Source organism: Gracilinanus agilis, chromosome 4 (assembly GCF_016433145.1).
Source record: "Gracilinanus agilis isolate LMUSP501 chromosome 4, AgileGrace, whole genome shotgun sequence".
NCBI classification, from domain to species: Eukaryota; Metazoa; Chordata; class Mammalia; order Didelphimorphia; family Didelphidae; genus Gracilinanus; species Gracilinanus agilis.
The window spans coordinates 168,617,554-168,640,918 of record NC_058133.1 but is presented as its reverse complement, the minus strand read 5'-3'; the positions used below and the strand labels follow the sequence as shown (position 1 = coordinate 168,640,918).

Here is a 23,365-nt window from a genome sequence, read left to right as displayed (position 1 = left end):
CTAAACTGGCTCAGACAAGTCACTCGAACTCTCTAGGTATCTGTTTCCTCTTTTGTAAAATGGTGGGACTTAATAAGATGATGCCCTAAGATTTCTTTTAGCTCTTAAATTTCATAAATAAACAAAAAGATGAAGTTCATTAGAAGGAAAACACTTGGGGTAATATTGCTTAGTAGCAGCTGCACAATAGCTAGAATGCAGAACCTGTAGTCAAGAAGACTCCTCTTCCTGAGTTCAAACCCTACTGGCCTCGGTTTCCTCACCTGTAAATGAGCTGGAGAAAGAAATGTCAAACTGCTCCAGGAACTCTGCCAAGAAAACCTCAAATGGAGTCATCAAGAGTCAGAGACAAATGAACAACAATATTGCTCAAGCTCTAGGTCTTGTTGAGTCAGATAAACAAAGTAAAACAGATAAAGCATAACAAAGTTTAACCTTGGTTGGAGGGAAGTTGGAGTGGGAGGGGGCAGTTGGGATTTTCTTTTGTTCTATGTAGGAATCTAGAGGGAGGAGAAATTTTAGATTTCCTCTAGTCCGATCTCTCCATTTTACAGATGAAGAGAAAATAAGGCCCAGAGAGGTTAAATGATTTGCCCAGAGTCATGTGGCTAATGAGTAGCAAAGCTGGGATTTGAGCCCAGGTCCTCCTGTCTCTCCATCCATGCCCTTTTCTTTTGCCATGCTACCTCCTTGCCTGAAGTCAAACACAACAACCCTAATGGCTTTGGGTGGCCCTAAATGCTTTTCACATTTGGGCAGCATCTGCTTTTATGGGAGGACATAAAGAAAACCTTGCTGAATGTCATCCCACTTGAAGCATATGTTGTTATGCCAGTTGCCAGTTGCTAAATACCATCCTGAGCCTGAGTCGCTGGGATTGGTACATGCCGAGTTGCTCTTCACGAAGGTTCAGTATTTCCCAAACCTCCAATCCCTGTCGAGAATGTACAACTCCCATCCCCAGGGAGCTGTCCAGCGACAACAGAAGATGCCATTTTAGTCTAACCATGGGGACCCCAGTCCAGTGGCCTGGCAGAAACAAGTCTCTAAATGAATCAGAATTTTAAAAATAAATGGCAATATGAGTCAGGGCAGAAAAACTTCACTTGTTGGAGCTACTGCTACTGAGTCCCTTTTGTCTTGTCTTTTTTATATGTCTCGGATGCACTTATTATAGAATACTGTGTATCCTAGTTATCTGGGTCTACCAGGTCCTCACCTACCCAACTCCCCATTCTGCAAAAAAAAAAAAAAAAAAACAAAAAAAAAACAAAAAAAAAAAACCCAAACCAAACCCAAAACTAGGCCACAAGCTCAGAAGCACAGGGGCCATGTCATATCTCAGCTTTACGCCTCCCCCTCTGTACCCAACAGGCACTAGAATGTCCATTAAATAGATGAATGGATCAGGTACATCACTTTTAGAACATCAGTAATCTGGTAAAATATTAAATTTTGATGACCAGTCATCAGACTGGCTAACAGGGCCACCCCTTTTAGTCATACAAGATAGAGCCAATCCCAGCATATATTCCTCTCTTTGCTCCTAAATATTTTTCTCTAGTTGGAACAGGCTAGAATGGCCATAAGGCACTTTTGAAGGAGAAAAGAAGAGAAGAACACCTGAAGGGGGTGTGGAAGCAAGGAGACTTATTTCTACTCCTTTGCCTTGAGGGTGAGAAGGTGGAATCATTGACAAAACTTTGAACTGTGAGTCAGGAGACTGGAGATCTAGTCCCAGCTCTGTCATTAACTAGTTTTGGCAAGTTGATTCTCTTCTCTTTCCCCAGAAATAAAGTAATAATGGTTAGACCTGATGCTTTCTCTAAGAACCCTTTCAGCTCTAAAGTTCTGCTTGGTACATAGTAGGTCCAAAATAAATGCTTGTTGACTTGACTTGCCATCTATGATCAATGATCCAGAATTTTTTTTCAGCATCAACTATTTGCCGGCCATCTTCTCACTCCCCTTGAGTGTCTCCCTGTATCACTACTCAGGAGTCTGCAAGGGAGACTTCAAAGTTAATTGCCCAGTCCCCTAAGGGGGACAGTGATGCCAAAATTCCATATCATAAAGTTCATTTTGAGTATGGATGTAATTTTATTAACAAAACACAAATCCATGGAAGAATCTCAGCAATATTTTTTCTTTTCTTTTTTAAACCTTGCCTTCTTTCTTAGAACTGATACAAGTATTGGTTCTGTGAAGATGGGATTAATCCTACCCTGGCTATTTTTAGATAAAGCCACCAAAAGCATAAACACCCCACTTAATTCTCAAGTCGGGGAGATTTGTAACCCACCTGTGCAAGAATAGGTGATGAATCAGAATTGACTGACTGCCACCTGGTCAGCCCTAAGCAAAGCCTTTGTTGTGATTGGTACACGTAAAATGGGAGGAATGCACAGGAAGTGATGCAAAAGAAGCGCTTTTAAAAGGGAGTTACAACTTCCCATGGGGCAACTTCTTCATTCTTTGGAGTTTGGAGTTCTAGTTGGAGGCTGGTGAAGAATCTGCTTATTGGACCTGAGACCTTGGACTTGGTGAGATTGTTCTTAAATTTCTCCCTTTGATCTACCACGTGGTGAGTGAAAAAAGGCTGACTCCCTGCCTTAGCTTCCCTGGAGGTACTAGCCTCTGGAGGGGTCCCTTGATTAGGAGGAACCCTCGTGGCTAAAACCCTTGTTAACTGACTTTTAGGCTCTCCGGCTGGGGTCTCTGGAGCCCTGCTGGAGTAAAGTCAGGGCTTGAACACATAATCTAGTTCATTAAGCTAGATCTCTTACTCTGCCCTCTTCTCATTTCTCTACTTTCACTCTCTCCTATATTTTATAAATAAATTGCTAAAAAATCATTTGGAATTGATACTTACTCAATTCCTGGTGACCACCCTTTTAAAAAATATTCAGTCCAACCAAAACTAATTTTTCCACCTTTACAATTCTAAGACAGAAGAGTGACAAGGGCTAGGCAATGGGGGTTAAGTGACTTGCCCAGGGTCATACAGCTAGGAAGTGTCTGAGGCCAGATTTAAAACCCAGGACCTCCCCTCTCTAAGTCTATCTCTCAACTCACTGAGTCACCTAGCTGCCCCCTTGGATGACTTCATCTTTACCAGATCCATATAAGAAAAGGCAAAGGTGCATGCTTCCAGAGATCATATAGAATAAACAGCAAAGTTATTGACTTAGAAGCACAGAAATAGCATAAAATAATGACTTACTTTTGATAATGTTTTAAAGCTACAAAGCACTTTCCTCCCAGCAACCTAGCCTAGGTGGGTAGTGCTAGTATTGTTATCCCCATTTTACAGGAGAAAAAAACCGAGGCTTAGAGATATTATGTGACTTGCTAAAGGCCATATAGCTAGTCACCACCAGACCTTGGACTCTCACCAGGAATCCTGTGCATTTTCCACCAGGGAAAAATCACAGAAGCTCTACCCTTTCCCCACCTCAGAAAGCGGAATCTCCTTGTTCTCAGACTTACCTTTCACAGACTCGCACGGTCCAGGCGGCAATAATCCACAGAGAGATGCTGAAGACCAGGAGCACTGTCCCGGGGCAGATGGTCATGAGGGTCTTCATGACAAAACGCGTGTTGAAGTTGATTTTGTTCAGTGCCCCAATACTTCGTGAGGAGGCGTCCGTAAAGAGCTTGCTATGCAGCAACATAACTCGGGCGATCAGGTAGAGCCGGAGGAACATGGGGATAGAAAGGATGATGTCCACATCAGCCTCAGCCCTGGAAGGAGCATAGGAGAAGGCTAGGCGGGCTGTCCAAAAAAATTTATATTCACCGGGGATTGGGTGGATGGCACAAACCAACATCTCCAGGCTGATGTAGAGAATGCGTTCGTAGGTCATGGCTATCCTCCAGTCATCTGCGCCATTGTCAATCACAAAGAGCTAACGGAGAACAAAAACCACAGTTAGGGCTTCCGCAGAACCACAAAGACCAAGTGTATCGTGTGGTGGTGGAATCTGCGCCGCTTGCCATTAGAACCCCCTCCACCTAGAACGAACGGACAACTCTGGAGAGCCGACAGAAGAGGTTCTGGACAGGGATGGGACCTACAAGAAGCGCTGCAGTGGGCTGGTGGACTGCAAAGTGAGGAACTGGGAGTGAGTTGATGGAAATGCCAGAGTTGTCACTGTCTTGGCTCATCAGTGGCCACCCGCCATGATGATGGAGATAGGGGACCATGGAGGGAGCAGCTGAACTCAGAACTAGGTGGCTCTAAGGATTCAAATACTAGTCTGCCACTTAATAGCTGGGACCTTGGGGAGTCATTTCATCTCCCTGAGCCTCAGTTTCCTCATCTGCAAAAATACACAAAATCCATCCCTTTTCTAACTCAAATATTTTATTATTCTATGACCTGAATTTGGGTTTAGCCTCTACAGGTGTAATGGAAAGATTCGAAATCCATGGACCTGGAATGGCAATCTGGTTCACTTACTTATGCCTGATGTATCTTGGGCCTCGGTTTCCTTATCTGCGGAGTGAGGGGAATGGTATAGAGCAGTGGTTCCCAAACTTTTTTGGCCTACCGCCCCCTTTCCAGAAAAAATATTACTTAGCACTCCCTGTCACATACTATCACCACCCCCTTATAGTTATTCACTGCCCCCAAATGCACCTGTGGCCATCACTGCCCTCCTGGATCGCTGCAGCACCCACCAGGGGGCAGTGGCGCCCACTTTGGGAATCACTGAACTAGATTATCTCAATCAATATTTGTTGGGTTGGATTGCTTAAGTTCCTTCTGGTGTGAATCTTATAACTCTATACTTTGTAAAATAAGGACATTGGACCAGGTAATCTTTAAGGTCCCTTCCAGTTCTGAATCCTCCAATCTTGTTATGTCTTTGAGCCTCATTTTCCTCAACAGTAAAATAAAGAATATTGTAAGATATTACATTTAAATGTGATGTAAAATAAAATTATAATTGAATATGTGTCAGTCACTCTAATTTAATTTTGTTATATCATTATATTAACTTTTAATTATATTAATTATATTAACTCAAATTATATTTTATTATATTAAGAATTGTATCAACTTTTAAAAAATATTTTATCTTCCCCTGATTACATGTAAAAAAATTAACATTAAAAAAATTTTTTTTGATTCATTGGAGTCAAGTGCAGATCATAGCATACATACTATCTTTCACAGTAGTTTATTTATGGTTTTCCTTGAGGGGTTTGGTTTATATGAGTATTCTCTTACAACAGTGACCAGTATGGAAATATATTTTGCATGGTAATACATGTATAATCCAGATCAAACTGCTTACCATCTCTGAGAGGGAGACAATTTGGATCTTATAATTTTGGAAAACCTAGGTTGAAAATTGTTATTACATGTAATTAGGAAAATAAAATGTCTTTGAATTAAAAAATAAAATAAAGACTTTTGGGAAAAAATAATTTTGAGTTCCAAATTCTCTCTTTCCTTCCCATCCTCCTTCTGGATTTCTCTCTCTCCCTCCCCACCCACCTCTCTCCCTGAGACAGTAAGCAATCTGATACAGATTGTATATGTGCGATGACTTAAAGCATTTTTCCATAGCATCATTTTGTGGAAGAGATCTCAAACCAAAAAAAAAAAAAAGGAAATTAAATTAAAATAGTGAAATACAAGATAGTAAACTATGACAGGCACTTCTGATCTTGTTTCCTACCTGGGTCAGTCAGAGGACCAAATTTAGAGTTCAAATCCTACCTTTAACTGCAAGAATTTGGGCTAATCACTTAACCTCTCTGGATCTCAGTTTTTCACCTATAAAATAGATGGTTGGCCTCTGAGGTCTCTTTCAGATTTAGTTCTATGATCTGTCTATGTTCTTGAACAGCTAGGAAATTCGTGGAGTCAGGAGTCAAGAAAACAAACCTAGCCTCATGCACTTATCAGCTGTGTGACCCCAGGCAAATCACTTAACCAATAATTGCTCTTTTAAAAAAGGAATAATATGGAAATGGATTTGAGGGATAACATATATGTGTGTATTACCTACTGGAATTGCTTGTCAATTCCGGGGGAGGGGGAGGATGAGGGGAGGGAGAAAACATGAATCATGGAACCATGGAAAATTTTTAAAAATAAAAAAAAATCACTTAACCTCTGCTATCTCAGTTTCTTTATCTGGAAAATGGGGATAATAATAATAGCACCTAACTTGCAGGGCTGCTGTGAAGATCACATGACCTAATAATTGTAAATTGCTCGGCACATAGTAAGCACCATATAAATAAAAGCTATTATTATTTTTAAAGTGCTTGGCACGGTGTCTGACATATAGTAAACACTATATTGTTAGCCATTGTTATTTTTATCATTGTGTTTAGTACAGTGCTTAGCACATAGTAGGTGATTAATAATTGCTTGTTTCCTTCTCTCCTTCCTTGGGCAAATCATCTCAATTCAGCGGGTCTCAGTTTTTTCATCTTGAGATTAAATTAGATTAGATTAGATGACCTCTGGGGTTCTATCCCGCTCTGGATTTATGTTCCCAGGTTCTCATGTGAGTGCTGAGAATCTAGACCAGTGATTCCCAAAGTGGGTGCCACTGCCCCCTGGTGGGTGCTGCAGTGATCCAGGAAGGCGGTAATGGCCACAGGTGCATTTATCTTTCCTATTAATTGCTATTAAAATTTAAAAAAAATTAATTTCCAGGGAGCTAAGTAATGTTTTTTCTGGAAACGGGGCAGTAGGCCAAAAAAGTTTGGGAACCACTGTGCTAGACAGGCAATACATGTCAGACACTCTATATAAATGCCAATCTTTATTAGGACAAACAGAAAAGTTGCCTGCGAGGATTCGGGGTGACCTGCAACCCAGGAATGATGTCTGTTGATGACGAGGATGCCAAAGTAACACGTGGGATGGTCCCACCAGACCTAGATGTCCCAGAGGGGCCCTTTGGTGGGCATGACAGGGAGATCTGCTTATTGCAAGCAGTGACAGCAGCTGGTGATTGCCCGTCCCTTCCATACCTCTGTTCTCCCAGGAGGCACAGGGGGACCTTCCAAAGGTTTGACTATTGAGCCCAAGTCTTGTTGGAACGCTCTCATGATACTGTCAGCCCTTCCTCCCTTGCTTCCAGCCCCATACTCAGATTCCAAGTGTGCCAAGTGCTGCCCAGTGGTAATGCTTTAACAAAGCTAATTATGTTGGCCTTTAATGAGGTTAGGAAAGGCAAGACACTGCAGGCCAGCAGAGTGCGAGTGGTATAATAAAGTGAACCTGGTGACAAAGGACCACAGAAGCTCCAAGCATCCTGATTAAATGACCTGCTTAGAAGGTTTTAAGGCATCTTGCAAAATGACTGTGGGAGTGCCACAGGTACAGGGCAGACACAGTAAGATGCAATGGAGAGAGCAAGCTAGCTAGATTTGGAGTCCCAAGACCTGGATTCAAATCCTACCTCTGTTACTAGCTAAGTTGTGTGTTACCTTGAGAAAGTCCCTTCTCTAGGTTTAAATTTCATAACTGCAGGGTGCTGATAAAGTCAACCTGGTGAAGCCTATAGACCTCTTCACAAATCATGTTTCTAAATAATTAAAGGAAAGGCTAAATTTCAGTTGAAGATAATTAAAATGGAGATGCAACTTTTTCTCACATCCAAGTTCAAAGACCCACTTAAGATGTCACTTAAATCTGATTAATTTATTATTAATTTATTTATATCTTTACTATATTAATTATTATACTTAATATTAATATTACTATAAAATAATAAACAAATGAATTGATTACTGACCTTTTGGGTATCCACGGATCCCAGGCTAAGAACTGGTGTAGTGAATAGAGCCCTGGACTCCAATCTAGGAAGACTTGAGTGGAAATCCTGCCTCAGAGACTTATTAACTATGTGACCCTAGGCAAGCTGCTTAACCTCTCAGCCTCAGTTTTCTCACCTGTAAAATGGGGATAACGACAGCAACTACCTCCTAAGGCTGTTGTGAGGATCAAGCAAGATAATATCTGTAAAACACTTTGCAAACCTTAAAGCCCTATATAAATGCTAGTTATCATCATCATCCTATCTCTAAGGTCTCGCCTAGCTCTAAAATCCATTGTCCTATGAAATTAGCTTGCCTTGGAAAGAAATCAGTCCTGCGGGAGGGATTCTCTGATATTTGAGGTTGCTGAATGTGGAGTCAAAGGATCTCAGTTCAAATCCCATCTTTGCCACTTAACTAACAAACTCTCTGGACCTCACATTCTTTACCTATAAAAAGGTAAAGGTGGACTAGATGACCTTGAAAGACCTTTCCAGCTCTAAATCTATGATTCTACTTCCATGAGCCTCAGTTTCCTCCTCTGTAAAATGGGAGAATGGACTAGATCAGTGGTTCCCAAACTTTTTTGGCCTACCGCCCCCTTTCCAGAAAAAATATTAGTTAGTGCCCCTGGAAAATAATTTTTTAAATTTTAATAGCAATTAATAGGAAAGATAAATGCACCTGTGGCCATCACCGCCTCCCTGGATTGTTGCAGCACCACCCACCAGGGGGTGGTGGCGCCCACTTTGGGAATCACTGGACTAGATGATCTATGAAGTCCTTTCCAATTTCCAATCTGTGTTTTTTTGATGCTGATTCCCAGCCCTGACCATGTTTCTTTCCTGTCTCCATCCTCTTTTCTGTCTTAGTGGGGCTGCACATGGCTCCTGATGTCCATGTGACCTTGTTGCCCTCCTGCTTGTGACCACATCTACCTGTAGAAATCCAACTCATTCTACTCATCCTGCTCAAATGCTACCTTCTCCAAGAAGTCTTCCCTCATCACCACAGTTGGTAATGATCTCTCTCCCATCCTCCCAGACTCACAGCAGAGCATTTCATTTGCTTCTCTCCTGTACTGATCCTGCATTTCCCAGGTGTATGATCTTAGGCTCCTTTACCCTCAGTTTCCTTATCTATAAAATGGAGATAATTCCTGCACTAATTACTGCCTGGAGATTTATGAGGAAAGCACTTTGTAAACAAAAGAAATGAGTGATTTATTTCATATATTTATATTATATTGTGGATTGCTTTTATATTTGCATATTACATAAATATATTTGTTATATAAATATTTATTTGTATTTCTCTTCATCGATATATTGATATATAAACATATTTATAGACTATAGACATGTAATATATTCATGTTATGTTATATAATATATATATTTAGAATTCATATCCCCTATTAGACTGTAAACTCCATAAAGGACAGGGTCCATTCCTTGGTATCTCTTCCCATCCTTTCTTTTCCTCCTTCCCTTACCAACCCTAGCACTTAGCATACAATGGCACTTAAAATATTTATTCATTTGAAATGAACTAGAGGAGGCAACTGGGTGGCTAGATGTATTGAGAGCAAGGCCTAGAGACAGAAGGTCCTGGGTTCGAATCTCACCTTAGACACGTCCTAGCTATGAGACTTTGGGTAAGTCACTTGACCCCCATTGCCTAGCCCTTACTGCTCTTCTGCCTTGGAACTGATGCTTAGTGTTGATTCTAGGACAGAAGGTAAGGGTTAAAAACATGTTCTGTTCAAGGGGCAGCTGAGTGGCTCGGTGGATTGAGAGTCAGGCCAAGAGAAGGGAGGTTCTGGATTCAAATCTGGCTTCAGATACTTCCTAGCTGGGTGACCCTGGGCAAGTCACTTAACCCCCACTGCCTAGCCCTAACTGCTCTTCTGCCTTGGAGTTGATGCTTAGTATTGATTCTAGGACAGAAGGTAAAGGTTTTTTAAAAATTAACTAGAGGGGCAGCTGGGTAGCTCAGTGGAGTGAGAGTCAGGCCTAGAGACAGGAGGTCCTAGGTTCAAACCCGGCCTCAGCCATTTCCCAGCTGTGTGACCCTGGGCAAGTCACTTGACCCCCATTGCCCACCCTTACCAATCTTCCACCTATGAGACAATACACCGAAGTACAAGGGTTTAAAAAAAAATTAACTAGAAATTGATCAAAGCTAAAGATGAAAGCATGTAAAGATTTTCCTCAGCTCTTCTGCTTGGAGTTCTGCTATATTATTTGCATTTGTTATAAGGAAAACAGTAACCAGTCATAGGATCATCTAGGATCACTAAGGAGAGCTGAAAATCAATCAGTCAAGTCAGTAAGCATTAGGCAAATGCCAATCACTGTGCCAAGCACTGGGGACAAAAAATGGTCAAAAACAGCCCCTGCCCACAAGGAGTTCACATTCATGGGAGACTCAACATGCAAACAACTGCATGAAGAGACACACAGAAGAGATGAAAAGCAGTCTCAGGTGGAGGATGCCAGCATGAAGGCAGACCATGAAAGGCCTCACAAAGAAGGTGAGATTTGAGCTGAGTCTTGATGGAAAACAGAGAAGCTGATCAGGGAAAAGGCACAAGTGAGGAGGAAAAGCAATCCACGCACAGAGGACTGCTGATGAAAAGCCATAGAGTTGAGATATCAAGTATTGTATTCAAGAAATAAGTCAGCTGTACAATGGGAATGGACACTGTCCCTCAAAAAAAAAAAGAAAGAAAGAAGTGAGCTAATGTGGCTGGAACAGAGAGGATGTGGAAAGGAACAACGTGTAAGGAACTTGGAAATGTAGGGAAGGGCCAGCTTGTAAATGGTTTAAACACTAAAGAAAGAACTTTGTACTTGATCTTGGAAGAAAAAGGAGCCATTTGAGTTGGCTGAGGAGGAGGATGACATGATTAGACTTTATCCTTTATTGTCCACTGAGTGGAGGACAGATGGGACTAAGAAAAGAAAAGAAAGAAACACCAATTCAGAGATCCATTCAGAGGTCAATGAAAGAATTCCAGTGAGGAAACGGCTGAGGAAATGGCTAAACAAATTGTGGTATCTGTTGGTGATGGAATACTATTGTGCTCAAAGGAATAAAGAACTGGAGGAATTCCATGTGAACTGGAATGACCTTCAGGAATTGATGCAGAGTGAAAGGAGCAGAGCCAGAAGAACATTGTACACAGAGACTGATACACACTGTGGTAAAATCCAACATAATGGACTTCTGTACTAGCAGCAAGCAAGGATCCAGGACAACTCTGAGGGACTTATGAAAAAGAATGCTATTCACACCCAGAGAAAGAACTGTGGGAGCAGAAACACAGAAGAAAAACAACTGCTTGATCACATGTGCCAATGGGGATATGATTGGGGATGTAGACTCTAAACGATCACCCTAGTGCAAATATTAATAATATGGAAATAGGTCTTGATCAATGACACATGTAAAACCCAGTGGAATTGTGCGTTGGCTATGGGAGGGGCGAGGGAGGAGGGGAGAGAAAGAATATAAATTATGTAACCATGGAAAGTTTTTCATAACTAATCAATAAAATAAAAATAAATTTAAAAAAAGAAAAAAAGAAAGAATTCCAGTGAGAGGTGCTGAGGGTCTGAACCAGGGCTAGCGCTAAGTGAATGAAGAGAAAGGGACATGTACAAGAGATGTTTTTAGGAATGACGAGATTTGAAAAGACTGGATATGAGGAGTGGGGAATTGAGAATGACACCAAGCTTAACAATCTGGGTGATTGACTGGGTGACTGATAGGATAAGGATCATGGCGCCCTAGACTTTGGATGTCATCTTGTCCAACTCCCTATTTTCAGAGATGAGGAAATTGACTGCCTACCTAAGGCTGTACAGTGGTCAAAATGTATAGTGCAAGACATGAAATCAGGAAGAACTGAGTTTAAAATCCTGATGTTGTTGTTATTGTTGCTATTGCTGCTGCTGCTGCTAAAAAGCAGTATTAGAGGGTGAAGCCAGGTTAGCTCAGTGTATTGAGAGGTAGGCTTAGAGAGGAGAGGTCTTGGGTTTGAATCTGGCCTCAGACACATCATAGCTGTGTAACCCTGGGCAAGTCTCTTGACACCCATTACCTAGCTCTTACCTCTCTTCTGCTTTGGGACCAATATACAGTATTGATTCTAAGATGGTAGATCAGGGTTTAAAACAAAAGAAGAAGAAGCATTAGAACTAAGACTTTCTAATTCTAAATTTAGGACTCTTTGCATTCCCACAGTGACTCCCAATCAGGTCAATATGACTTAAGTAGTATTTCAAAATAATAATAGCAGCAGCCTCTGTGCCTTCCTCTTAAAACTTTCTCCTTTTCTCCTTTTTCTCTTTCTTGTTCTCTCCCTTTCTCTTCTCTCTTTCCTCAATCTCTTTTTCTCTCTCTTCTCTCTTTTCTCTCTTCTCTACCTCTCTTTCTTCCTCCCCCCCTCTTTATATCTCTGCTTCTGTCCCTCTCTCCCTTTCTTCCTCTACCCTTTCTCTCCCTTTTTCTTCTCTATTCCTCTCTCTTCTCAGTCTCTTTCCTCTCTCTCTCTTCTTTCTCATTCTCTCTAGTTTCTTCCTTTCTCTTTTCTTTCTCTTCTCAATCTTTCTCTCTTTCCTATCTCTTCTCCCTTTCTTCTCTCTCTTTCTTCCTTCCCCTCTCTCTTCATCTCTCTGTCTATCTCCCTCTCTCTCCTTCTTACACTCCCCTATCTCTCTCTTTCAAAAAATACAGTCTCAGTGTGTCTGAGTCCAGGCTCTCATACTTCTAGGACTCTATCACCCATTAGCCCGACTTAATGGCAAATTAAAGGGTCCCCTGTTGCTCTGAATTGCTGACAGAAGGACCACATGATAGCAACAAAACCAGCATGGCCAACTCTTCTAACACAAAATGGAAACTATCTATTCTGTAATGAAAGATTGCATCCGGTTACTATAGAAACCTGGTTCGTTCTGGGCCAAGGATTAAAGGAACTTGTAACAGAGCCCTTTGCTTGCTTGATAAGAATTGGAAAATGATCTTCTCAGATCTAAGAAAAAAGTTGATATTTGTGTTGGAGAAAGAAAACGTCAGTAGGGTCTGGTACCCTGGGATCAAGGCGAGACTACCTTGAGGACCACAGTCAGAAACGTGTTCGCATTGGCTCCTCAAATTTCATGTTCCTGTTTAGTTTTTCAAATAGCAGCTTGCCTTTTCATAGGTCTTTTGTAGAGCTGGCAGGAGTATGTAAAGGAGGTTTTCATAAGAGCTAAAAGTCTCCCTTTTAGAGAGGCTCTGTGATATGTCGGAAAGAATATTGAATTTGGGATCAGAAGACATGGGTTCAGATTTCAGCCTTGAGCCTTCATTCACCAGCTGTGTGGCCTTGGGCATTTCATTTAACCTCTTAGAGCTTCACTTTCTCATCTATAAAATGAGGGCATCAAACAGAGGATCTCTAGGGTTTCTTCTAGCATTAAATCCCATGATTTGATGGGATCTAGTACTTAGCCTGCCACTACCAACAAGAAACATTTATTAAATGACTATGATAAGGGTTGTGGTGCATGCAGTTAAATGGTTCAGTGGATTGAGAGCCAGGCTTAGAGAGGGGAGATTCTGGGTTCAAATATGGCCTCAGACACTTCCTACCTGTGTGGCCCCATTGCCTAGCCCTTACCTCTCTTTTGCCTTGGAAATGATATTCAGTATCAATTTTTTTTAAACCTTTGCCTCTCATCTTAGAGTCAATCCTGTGTATTGGTTCCAGGGAAGAAGAGTGTTAAGGGCTAGGCAATGAGGGTTAAGTGACTTGTCCAGGGTCACACAGCTAGGAAGTGTCTGAGACCAGATTTGAACCCAGGACCTCCCATTTCCAGGCCTGGCTCTCAACCCACTGAATGATCAAGCTACCCCCTTCAGTATCAATTCTAAGACATAAAGTTAGGATTATTTAAAAAAAATCTATTGCTACCTGTTCAAGTTCCAATCTGTTTCCTTCTTCAAATACTGCTGCCTAAATACTCTTCCTCTGTTAATGTTACTCTTCTACTCAAGAGACTTCAAGTGGTGGGGGGGTGGGCAGCTGGGTAGCTCAGTGGACTGAGAGCCAGACCTAGAGACAGGAGGTCTTGGGTTCAGATCTAGCCTTAGGCACTTCCTAGCTGTGTGACTCTGGACAAATCACTTAATCCCCATTGCCTAGCCCTTAACGCTCTTTTGCCTTGGAACCAATACACAGTATTGATTCCAAGATGGCAGGTAAGGGTTTAAAAAAATAATACTTCAAGGCCCCACCATTGCCAATGGAATAAAATATAAACTTTAAGACAGCTGGTGGCACAGTAGAGAAGGTGCCAAGTCTGGAGTCAGGAAGACCTGAGTTCCAATCCAGCTTCAGATGCTTCCTAGCTGTGTGACCTTGGGCAAGTCACTTAATCTCTTTTTGCCTTCATTTCCTTATTTGTAAAATGGAGATAATAATTGCACCCACCTCCTAATGTTGTTGTGAGAATCAAATGAGATGGTATTTGTAAAGCACTTAGTGTAGGAAGGGCCATATAAATGTTAGCTATTACTATTATCATCCCTTTAATCAAGCACCAGCCTATATGCCCAGCCTTTTTTTCATTTTACTAATCGATCCAAAACCAAGCAAACAAAGAAGATCGTCTGCTGGAGAGGCTGCTTGTGTAGCATAGGAAGTCCTGTACAATAGTCATTTGAAGGTCTCTAGCTGAAGGAGCATCAGGCAGCGTGGTATGACAGAGAACAAATGTCCTAGCAAATGAGCCTCCACTCGCCCATATCCGAAAGAATGGTCTAAGATGGGAGTCTCTGGGGCAGAATATCTCTGTGAGACAGGCAGGGGAAAGTCTAGGACTGACTTTGAACTTGGGACAGTAGTGGATAGAGAGCTGGGTTTGAAGTCAGGAAGACCTGAGTTCAAATCCAGTTAAGACACTTTCTAGCTGTGTGATCCTAGTGGCAAATCACTTACCTCTCTTTGCCTCAGTTTCCTCATCTGTAAAACAAACCGGAGAAAGAAATGGCAAACCCCTCCAGGACCTTTGCCAAGAAAATCCCAAATGGGGTCACAAAGAGCCGGAGAGGACTTAAAAATGACTGAACAACACCAGCAACATCAATACTTGTCTGCCTACATATCCTTTGGTATAAAATGAGGACCCAGTTCTCAGTAGCTTCGTTTTTCTGCCTTTCCATCTGGAGGCAGTATCTTTTTCATCAGTTAATGTAGAGATTTGTCTTTAGCATTTGGTGACTGAGACCTCTCTCTCCAGAGGTGACTTTGTTCTCTTCCAGATCCTAAAGACTCAGTGGTTCTTCCTTTGTTTCTATTGCTGTTTGGGGCCATTTTAAAGACTTTCCAGCTCTGGTTTCCAGGGGCCTGGCATAAGAGAAAGATGGAATTTGGGCTCTAAAAACCCGGTTTCAAATCTTGGTACTGGTACTTTCTATTTGTGGGACCTCTGGGCTTCAGGTAACCTATTTTCAAAATGAGGATGTTGGCTAAAGTGACCAAGGAAAGAATTAAAGGTCTGTAGGCACAAAAAATGATAACAACTCTTTATAGGTGCAAAGAATGGGGTCCAAAGGAGGTAGACAGCAAAGGGAATAGTTACACAAATTATGGTATATGAAAGACATGGAATACTATTGTGCTGTAAGAAATGATGAAAGAGACAGTTTCAGAAGAACTTGGGAAGACTTGTATGAACTAATGAGAGTAAGATGAACAGAGCCAGGAGAACTCTCTCTCTCTCCCTCTCTCTCTCTCTCTCTCTCTCTCTCTCTCTATATATATATATATATATATATATATATGTATATATATATATATATATATATAAACAACATCATAAACAGGAAAAATTCTGCAGATTTAAGAACTCTGACAATCAACCATGATTTCAGAAGACCAACAGTGAAGAATGCTACCCACTACTAAGAGAAAAATGATAGATAAATACGTAGAATAAGATATATATTTTTATATGAGGACAATATGTGGATTTGTTTTGCTTGACTATACATATTTGTTATGAGAAATTTTTTTTCTTCCAATGTTAGGATGTGGAATGTTATTGCTGTTACGTTGTTTCAATTGTGTCTAACTTTGGTTTTTTGCCTTTGCTTTAAAAAAAAAAATAACCCTACTCCATCTTAGGATCAATATAAAATATCATTTCAAGGCACAAGAGTGGTAAGGGATAGGCAATTGGGGTTAAGTGACTTGCCCAGGGTTACACAGTTTGAAGCATATTTGAACCCAGGACCTCCCATCTCTGGGCCTGGCTCTTTATCCAGTGAGCCATCTAGATGCCTTGGGTCTGAGACTTTGTAATCCCATTTGGGGTTTCCTTGGCAAAGATACTGAAATGGTTTGCCATTTTCTTTACCACCTCATTTTCCAGATGAGGAATTGAAGCAAAGAGAGTTAAGTGACTTGCCCAGTTAGGAAATATCTGAGGTCAGATTTGAACTCAGGAAAACAAACCTTCCATATTTCAAGCCTAATGTTCTATCTACCATACCACCTAGCTGGATAGAGAACAAAGAATTTCTGGATCATTTCAAAAAATAAAATTAAATTAGCCACATTCAGAGGAAGAACTGTGGGAGGAGAAATACAGAAGAAAAACAACTGCTTGAACACATGGGCTGATGGGGATATTATTGGGGATGTAGACACTAAACAAAAACTCTAGTCCAACCCAACTATCAATAATATGGAATTAGGTTTTGATCAATGATACATGTAAAACCCAGTGGAATTACGCATCAGCTAAGGGGGGGTTAGGGGGTTTGGGAGAGAGGGAAAGAACATGAAATATGTAACTATGGGAAAATATTCAAAATAAAAATAAAAAAATAAAAATAAAATTCAATTTAAAAGATGATGAGGATGAATTAGATAATGCCTGGAGTCCCCTTAGTCCAAGACATATGATCTGTGACCAAATGCTCTTTAAGTTCACTTCCAACTCTAAAATCCCATGCTGCTAAAATAGTCTAATTTTGAATGCCTTCTGAGTAGATGGCACCATCCTGTAGCCCCCAGTAGTGAGAAGAGGCCCCAGTAAAATCAAAGCCGTCATCTGGCCAAAATCATTCCTCACATGAGGCCCCCAAACCCCTCCTCTCTACTCCTCCCTGATGTTCTTGGTAAATAACTGGCTGTTCTAGACAAACCCACTGAAGCCAAACATCTCCCTAAGAATCTGGCCTAGATGGTTACATATTTACCTATGATTTATTATCCTATAGAAAACTTTGCTTAGAACCACTGAGGTAATCTATATCCACTGTCTCTATCTTATAAATCATTACTAACCATTGTCCCTGCAAAAGGCTTATCTAATCCCTTAGCCTACATCATTCCCCTATAAGTACGAACCCCAAATCATTAAACTTTGTCACCGGTCAACAAGAGGATTTCTGCGTGTCTGTCAGTCTGTCAGTTCAGCCCTCCTGTAATCCCAGAATCATTTTTCTCATCCTGGTTTGTTGACCCACAAGTAATTTGTCGAGCAGATCTCGACAGAATGGTGCCCATGTGGTAAGAATTCGGGTCAACATTATTCACAGAATTTCAGGTGAGCAAAACTCTTTCTTTCTGTTTGGCAGAAAGGATTTTAGGAGTCAAGAAGAGGATTTTACAGTCAGGAGTAAAACTATGGGATCTATAAAAATATTTCCTCTATATCCAACACTGCCTTTAGACCAAAATCAGAGAGGAGATTTAAAACTACCCATAGATAAGGCAGTCTTCTCTCTCTCAGAAACAGTTCCTTAAACCTAGCCCCCCCCTTCCAGAAGTGGCTAACTACTTTACATTTTTTTTCCAGCCAGAAAAACCAGTTCTGCCCACAGTTTTTTTTTTGAAAGATTCCACTTAGTAATAATCACAGAACATTTTTATAGTCTCAATGACTTTCAAAAAATTGCTAGAAGATATAGTTGAAACCACCCCTTAAATCTTACCACAGGTTAGTTGAAACTTTCCCCTTTCCACTGCTGCTGTCTCAAAAAACCCCTCAATTTCTCAGAAGAAAAGTGTGTTTGTTTTAGGAAATCTATTGGAGCATGAAAAGTAATTTAGAACTATGATTTGTCAAATATAAGTACAAAAAGTTAACCCCTTTCTGACTAACTAACTCTTGAAATGTAAAAAGCCTGTTCAAATTCATCTTTCTCACTGTTGCCCCGATATATAATTCAGGGAGCAAGAGTTAGATAACTACTTTGACAATTTCAATTTTCTTATCCCCCAAGCATTCTTTTATTTTCTCTTCCTTCTTTATTAATGAGCCTCTTCCCCCAACCCCCTCCCCCGATTTCTTTAGTAGTACAGCTATGATTTGTAACAATTGGTCTTTATGCCAGGATGAAAAGAAGAGTCTAGTCCATAATTTTATGTTCTATGTTGTCAGAAAGTGTATGGAATACCTACTATCTATGTTGTCTGCGTTATCAGTCTATGTTTTATGTTTTGTCCATACTGGGACATTTTAATTTTTGAGAAACTCTCTCTCTCTTCCTTCTCCATTTGTTCAAGAAGATTGAAAGAGACAGACAGAAGCTGTTTGGGAAATTCAAAAAATTATGGATTTTTGAATTTCCTAAATGCTAAGATAATTTAATTGGTTACACATAAAGGACAAATATACAAAACTGCCAGACATCTCTTTTCTCCTCTCCTTGATGGTCAAGAGGAGGGAAGGGTAGAAATGATAAAGACAAGAAAGGGATAATTTGATCCCACAATTATAAGATGTTGACAGAAAACAAAGACAAAAATGTATGTTCAGCATTTTCTCTTCTCCCCTTTCTATGGTGGGCCCCCTGAGGAAGGGAGAAAGGATCAGAACCAAAAAATAAAAAAGGGATGATTTGATCCCCAAAATTGAAATGGAATATTATTAAAGGTTAAATACTGAGGTATATGTTTTTGAAAATCACAAATGATTTTAGAATATGATCCAAGAAAGGCAATAAAACAACTTTTAGACAGCTACCTAGAAAACAATGCTTCTGAGCTGTGTACAGCTTGTGACCACTTGGGCGAAAAATCCCTGAATAGAGTATACTGTGTGGCTTGTTACCATCTATCCAGCTCCTGCTTACAAATTATTACACTCTGAAGTTTGCAGTTCAAACTTTCCTAGCTAGTCAAAGCCATAAATCTAACTCAGTGCTTACCCAAGAGTGAAAAAGCTTCTTTAAACAACTGTGAGTTCAACCTACCATTAATCATACTGATGTTAATGAAAAGTTAATTCAAAGTTATTAAACTTAATTCAAAATTATTAAAACAATACAATTAGCCTACATTTCAAAATTAGGTCCTTTTAGATAGAGACTGGACCATGAGAAAATCATATGCCAAGAGCGAATCATCCACACCGCCCCAGTCTAGCAGGAAGCAGTTCTGAGAAGCCAAAAAAAACACTGCCCACTTTTCCCAAAACTCATGACCCTTTCTCTAAAAAAGGTCAACTAAACAATATACTATGAAAGTCTTTATCAAACAGATGAATAGATTATGGTACACTGGCGAGAACAGGGCTTATTATTTATTTCTAGGTATCATATCATATCATATCATATCATATCATATCATATATTATATTATATTCACACATAAATAGGTATCCCTTCTACATCACAGGGTTAGGAGGGCTGAGATCTTGCAGTCTGGAAAATCCGCACAAAATTTTTGGCCCTCTTTTTGTACTGGAGAAGCAATCTGAATTTTTTGTTCTTTTATGGAGTATTTATTATGCATATTTGTAGTACCAAAAGATAAAAATATGTTGATATTATACATATTTTATGCATTTTTGAGTTTCTAAACTTTTTCCATGTCATCTGTTGGCCTTTGCGTGTCATCTGTAGCTTCTGCAAAACCCCCAAACTTCCCATTTAATTTCTTTTGTTGACCCTTGATATCAAGCCTGCAATAGGGAAAGTGGTGATGTGGAAGGGTTACATATATATATATATATATATATATATATATATATATATATATTGTAATGCTAGATTTTAGTCAATTCTCCTCTGTGGAACCTAGGCAAGTTTCCTTTTTTCTTGACTAAGATTCTGGTCCTGCTTTGCTACTGCTCATTAGCTATGAGTAATAACATAGTATGGTAGATAGAGAGATGCTCTTGAAATCAAGAAGACCAGTGGGCTGGGGGAGCAGGGTAGCCCAATGAATTGAGAGCTAGGCATAGAGGTGGGAGGCCGTGGGTTCAAATATGACTCTAGACACATTCTAGTGACCTTGGGTAAGTCACTTAATCCCCACTGCCTAACCCTTACCCCTCTTCTGCCTTGGAACCAATGTACAATATTGATTCTAAGACAGAAGAAAAAGATTGGGACTCAAGATTTGCCTCTAACATACTGGCTGTGTGACTCTGGGTGGTGTCTTTGCCTCTTAGTTCTCTAGGTCTATGTCCAAAATTGTAAGCTACAGGGAAAGTGTTGATATGCCTTGGTAGCTGGACTTTCCTCCCCCCAGGAATTCCCTTTTCCACTACGACTGATCTTTGACTATTCATGTTCCTTCTCTAGACTTCAGTATACTCACTGGTTCTGAGAGACCTGGGTTAGAATGAGAGGCATGGACATAATGTTCCTTCTGTCTCTAAGACTATTGTTCTCTAAGGTTCATGTCCTCAAAGAGTTTGCAATTGGGGAGAGAGAAGAAACTTGTTGGAATTAAGAAGAGAGCAGTATAGCAGCAAAGGGGATGAAAGCAGGTGGTATAATGGAGAGAGGGCCTCCTGAGAAGCACAAGATCTACTAGGAAACAAAAATTCTTAAGGCTCTTCAGACCATTAATACAGCTTCCCCTGGCAGTCAATGCCAAACATTCATTTGACTCAACTAGTGGCATAGATTGCTTGTGGTTTGTATCTTGGCAGTCTTGACACTGGGATATGAGAAAAACCTAGGGTCTGGGACATCCTGTCACATTTGCTCCAATTGAATTCTTTTGACATCTTAACTCATAAGAGAATGTCTAGTGTATTTTTCATTATCCAAATCAGTTTTTCATGCTGTTTTTTATTTTTTTATTTTTGTCTCCGAAGGCAGGGACTACTCCTCTCCCTCCTCATCTGACTCTCAGCTTCTTTCAAGTCTAAGCTAAAAGCCCATCTTCTCCAAGAAGCTTTTCCTGATCCCTCTTAATGCTAGTGCCTTCCCTCTATTAATTATCTCCAATTTATCCTGTCTGTTTCTTGCTTGTGGTGGTTGTTTGCTTGTTGTCTCCCCCATTAGCCTGGAAGTTTCCTAAGTGCAAAACCGACTTTCTTTATATTCCTAGCACTTTGTAATGTGCCTGGAACATGGTAGGTGCCTAATCATTGTTGTGTGATGGATTGTTGTTATTAAGGGCAGTCATGTTGTGGTGGAAAGTACACTGGATTTCAGATCAGAAGACCTGGGTTTGAAGAGTGACTGTTCTATAGTTTACTATGTGTTTGGATTTAATCCATTTACCTCCATAGTTTCTTCATCTATAAAATGGGGATGATGATAATACCTTGTTCTGGTATCATGAACAGAGGGCTGAATTTGGAGTCATGAAAAATGGGTTTAAATCTTGCCTCAGACACTTACTGCCCGTGTGCCCCTGGGCAAGTCATTTGACTTCTTTAGTCCTCAGTTTTCCTGATCTGTAAAAAGAGGGGGTTGGACTATGATCTTTTTTTTTTTTTTATCCCTTACCTTTTTATCTTAACACCGATACTGAGTATTGGTTCCAAGGCAGAAGAGCAGTACTATCTAGGCAACAGGGGTTAAGTGATTTGCCCAGGGGCACACAGCTAAGAAATGTCCCAGGTCAGATTTGAACCCAGGTCCTCCCAACTCCAGGCCTGGCTCTCTATTCCCTGAGCAACCTTGCTGCCCCATGGACTCTATGAGCTTTAAGATTCTTCGTAGCTCTAAATCTATGAGCCTATGGCCTCTCAGAGTGACTACGGGGATCATATGAGATGACATAGAAAGCATTTCCTAAACCTTTAAGTGCCATCTGAAAGGTCGGCAATTATTGTTGTTGTTGTTGTTGTTGTCATCATCATCATTATTATTCAGGATAAATAAAAGCTTCGAGTTGAGTCATTGCTTTTTTTTTTTAACCATTCTATTTGGAAAGCTTCAAGGCCTGTTAGGTTCTTTATTTAAGCAAAATCTTTCATAAAAATGTTCTCCTCTGTTGGCTGCTTAGATATTTACCAATGGGAAAAAAAATCCTTTCATTCTTGAGCAAAGCTGTATTTTCTTGAAATTAAGCAAGAGAAAACTGGGAAAGCTTTTTTATATTCTACTGTTCCCTCTCTCCAGGAGGAAAAAAAAACAGTGGAAGGGAAATCTCTCTCTTTTTTATTCCATGTACAAGGAAAAAAAAACAAATGGAGAAAATAAAGATATATGTATATATATGTACACACACACATATATATATTTTTAAATAAGCAATACTACTTTAAAAAAAACTCTCCCTGAGCAAGTAGCCTGCATGCACACCATTATGACTGGGGTTTCCATGGAAACGACATCAAAAGTCCAGTAATACCTAATTAGGTTTCCCCAGAGTACAACAGCTGATTGCTGGTGATGAAATGAGCCCCTGGGTTTGCTGTGATGGTTAACATACAATTTCCTATCCGCAAACACACCATGAAATCTGTGGGAGCAGAGGGGAAAGGAACAGGAAAACCTGGCCAAGAATGAGATGGGCACATGCTAGGAGTCTGTTTCCAATGAGAGGAGATGAGTGAATAAGCACATACACCTCAGAGAAGGTCTGGCAAGGATGTGCCAGGATGTGGGATGGGAGCCATCACAGGTGTTCTGCTTCAAAGGCCATCTTTCATAGTAGCCAACGCTGCACCTTTCTTTAAATAGAAAAATCCTTCCCCGTCTCCGACTGTCTCTGGTTTAATGAGTTTTATAGCACCGGGGCACTATGGTTTAATTGATTGAACATATATAAGTGCAGTTTACTGCCAGGCACTGGGCAAGGCACTGGGGATGCAAAGATGAAAACAACAGACCCTGCTCTCAAGGAGTTTGCATTTTACTGAGAAGATACACTGTGAACACAGGAAATATGAAAGAATTTCAAGAGATGGAGAGAGGGAAAAAGGAGAATCCTCATTTCCAAGGTGGCATCTGAGCTGGGGTTTGAAAGAAACTAGGAATTCTAAAAAGTGGGGATAAAAAGGGATGGATTCCAGACAGTAGAGAACACTTATGCAAAGGCAAAAAGTGGAAGATGGAAAGAGCAGAATAGAGTGATTGGTAATTGGAGTTTGTGGAGGGGAATATTATGAAATTAGACTGAAAAATAGAGACGGGGTAGCTGGGTGGCTCAGTTGGTAAAGTGCCAGGCTTGGACTTGAGAGGACCTGGGTTCAGATCTAGTCTCAAACACTTCCTAGCTGTGTGATTCTGGGCAAGTCACTTAACCCCGATTGCTTAGCTTTTACTGCTTTTCTGCCTTGGGACCAATACTCAAAACTGATTCTAAGACAGAAGGAAG

General features: G+C 40.5%; 1 protein-coding gene across 1 annotated transcript in view; it reads right to left on the bottom strand.

Annotated features, from left to right (window-relative positions):
- Window positions 1-23,365, bottom strand: part of KCNN3 (potassium calcium-activated channel subfamily N member 3) — a 185,102-nt gene that overhangs the window by 61,422 nt on the left and 100,315 nt on the right. Inside the window, exon 2 of the mRNA XM_044675048.1 lies at window positions 3,490-3,908. Coding sequence (XP_044530983.1) covers window positions 3,490-3,908 — 419 coding nt within the window. The remainder of the gene's footprint in view (window positions 1-3,489; window positions 3,909-23,365) is intronic.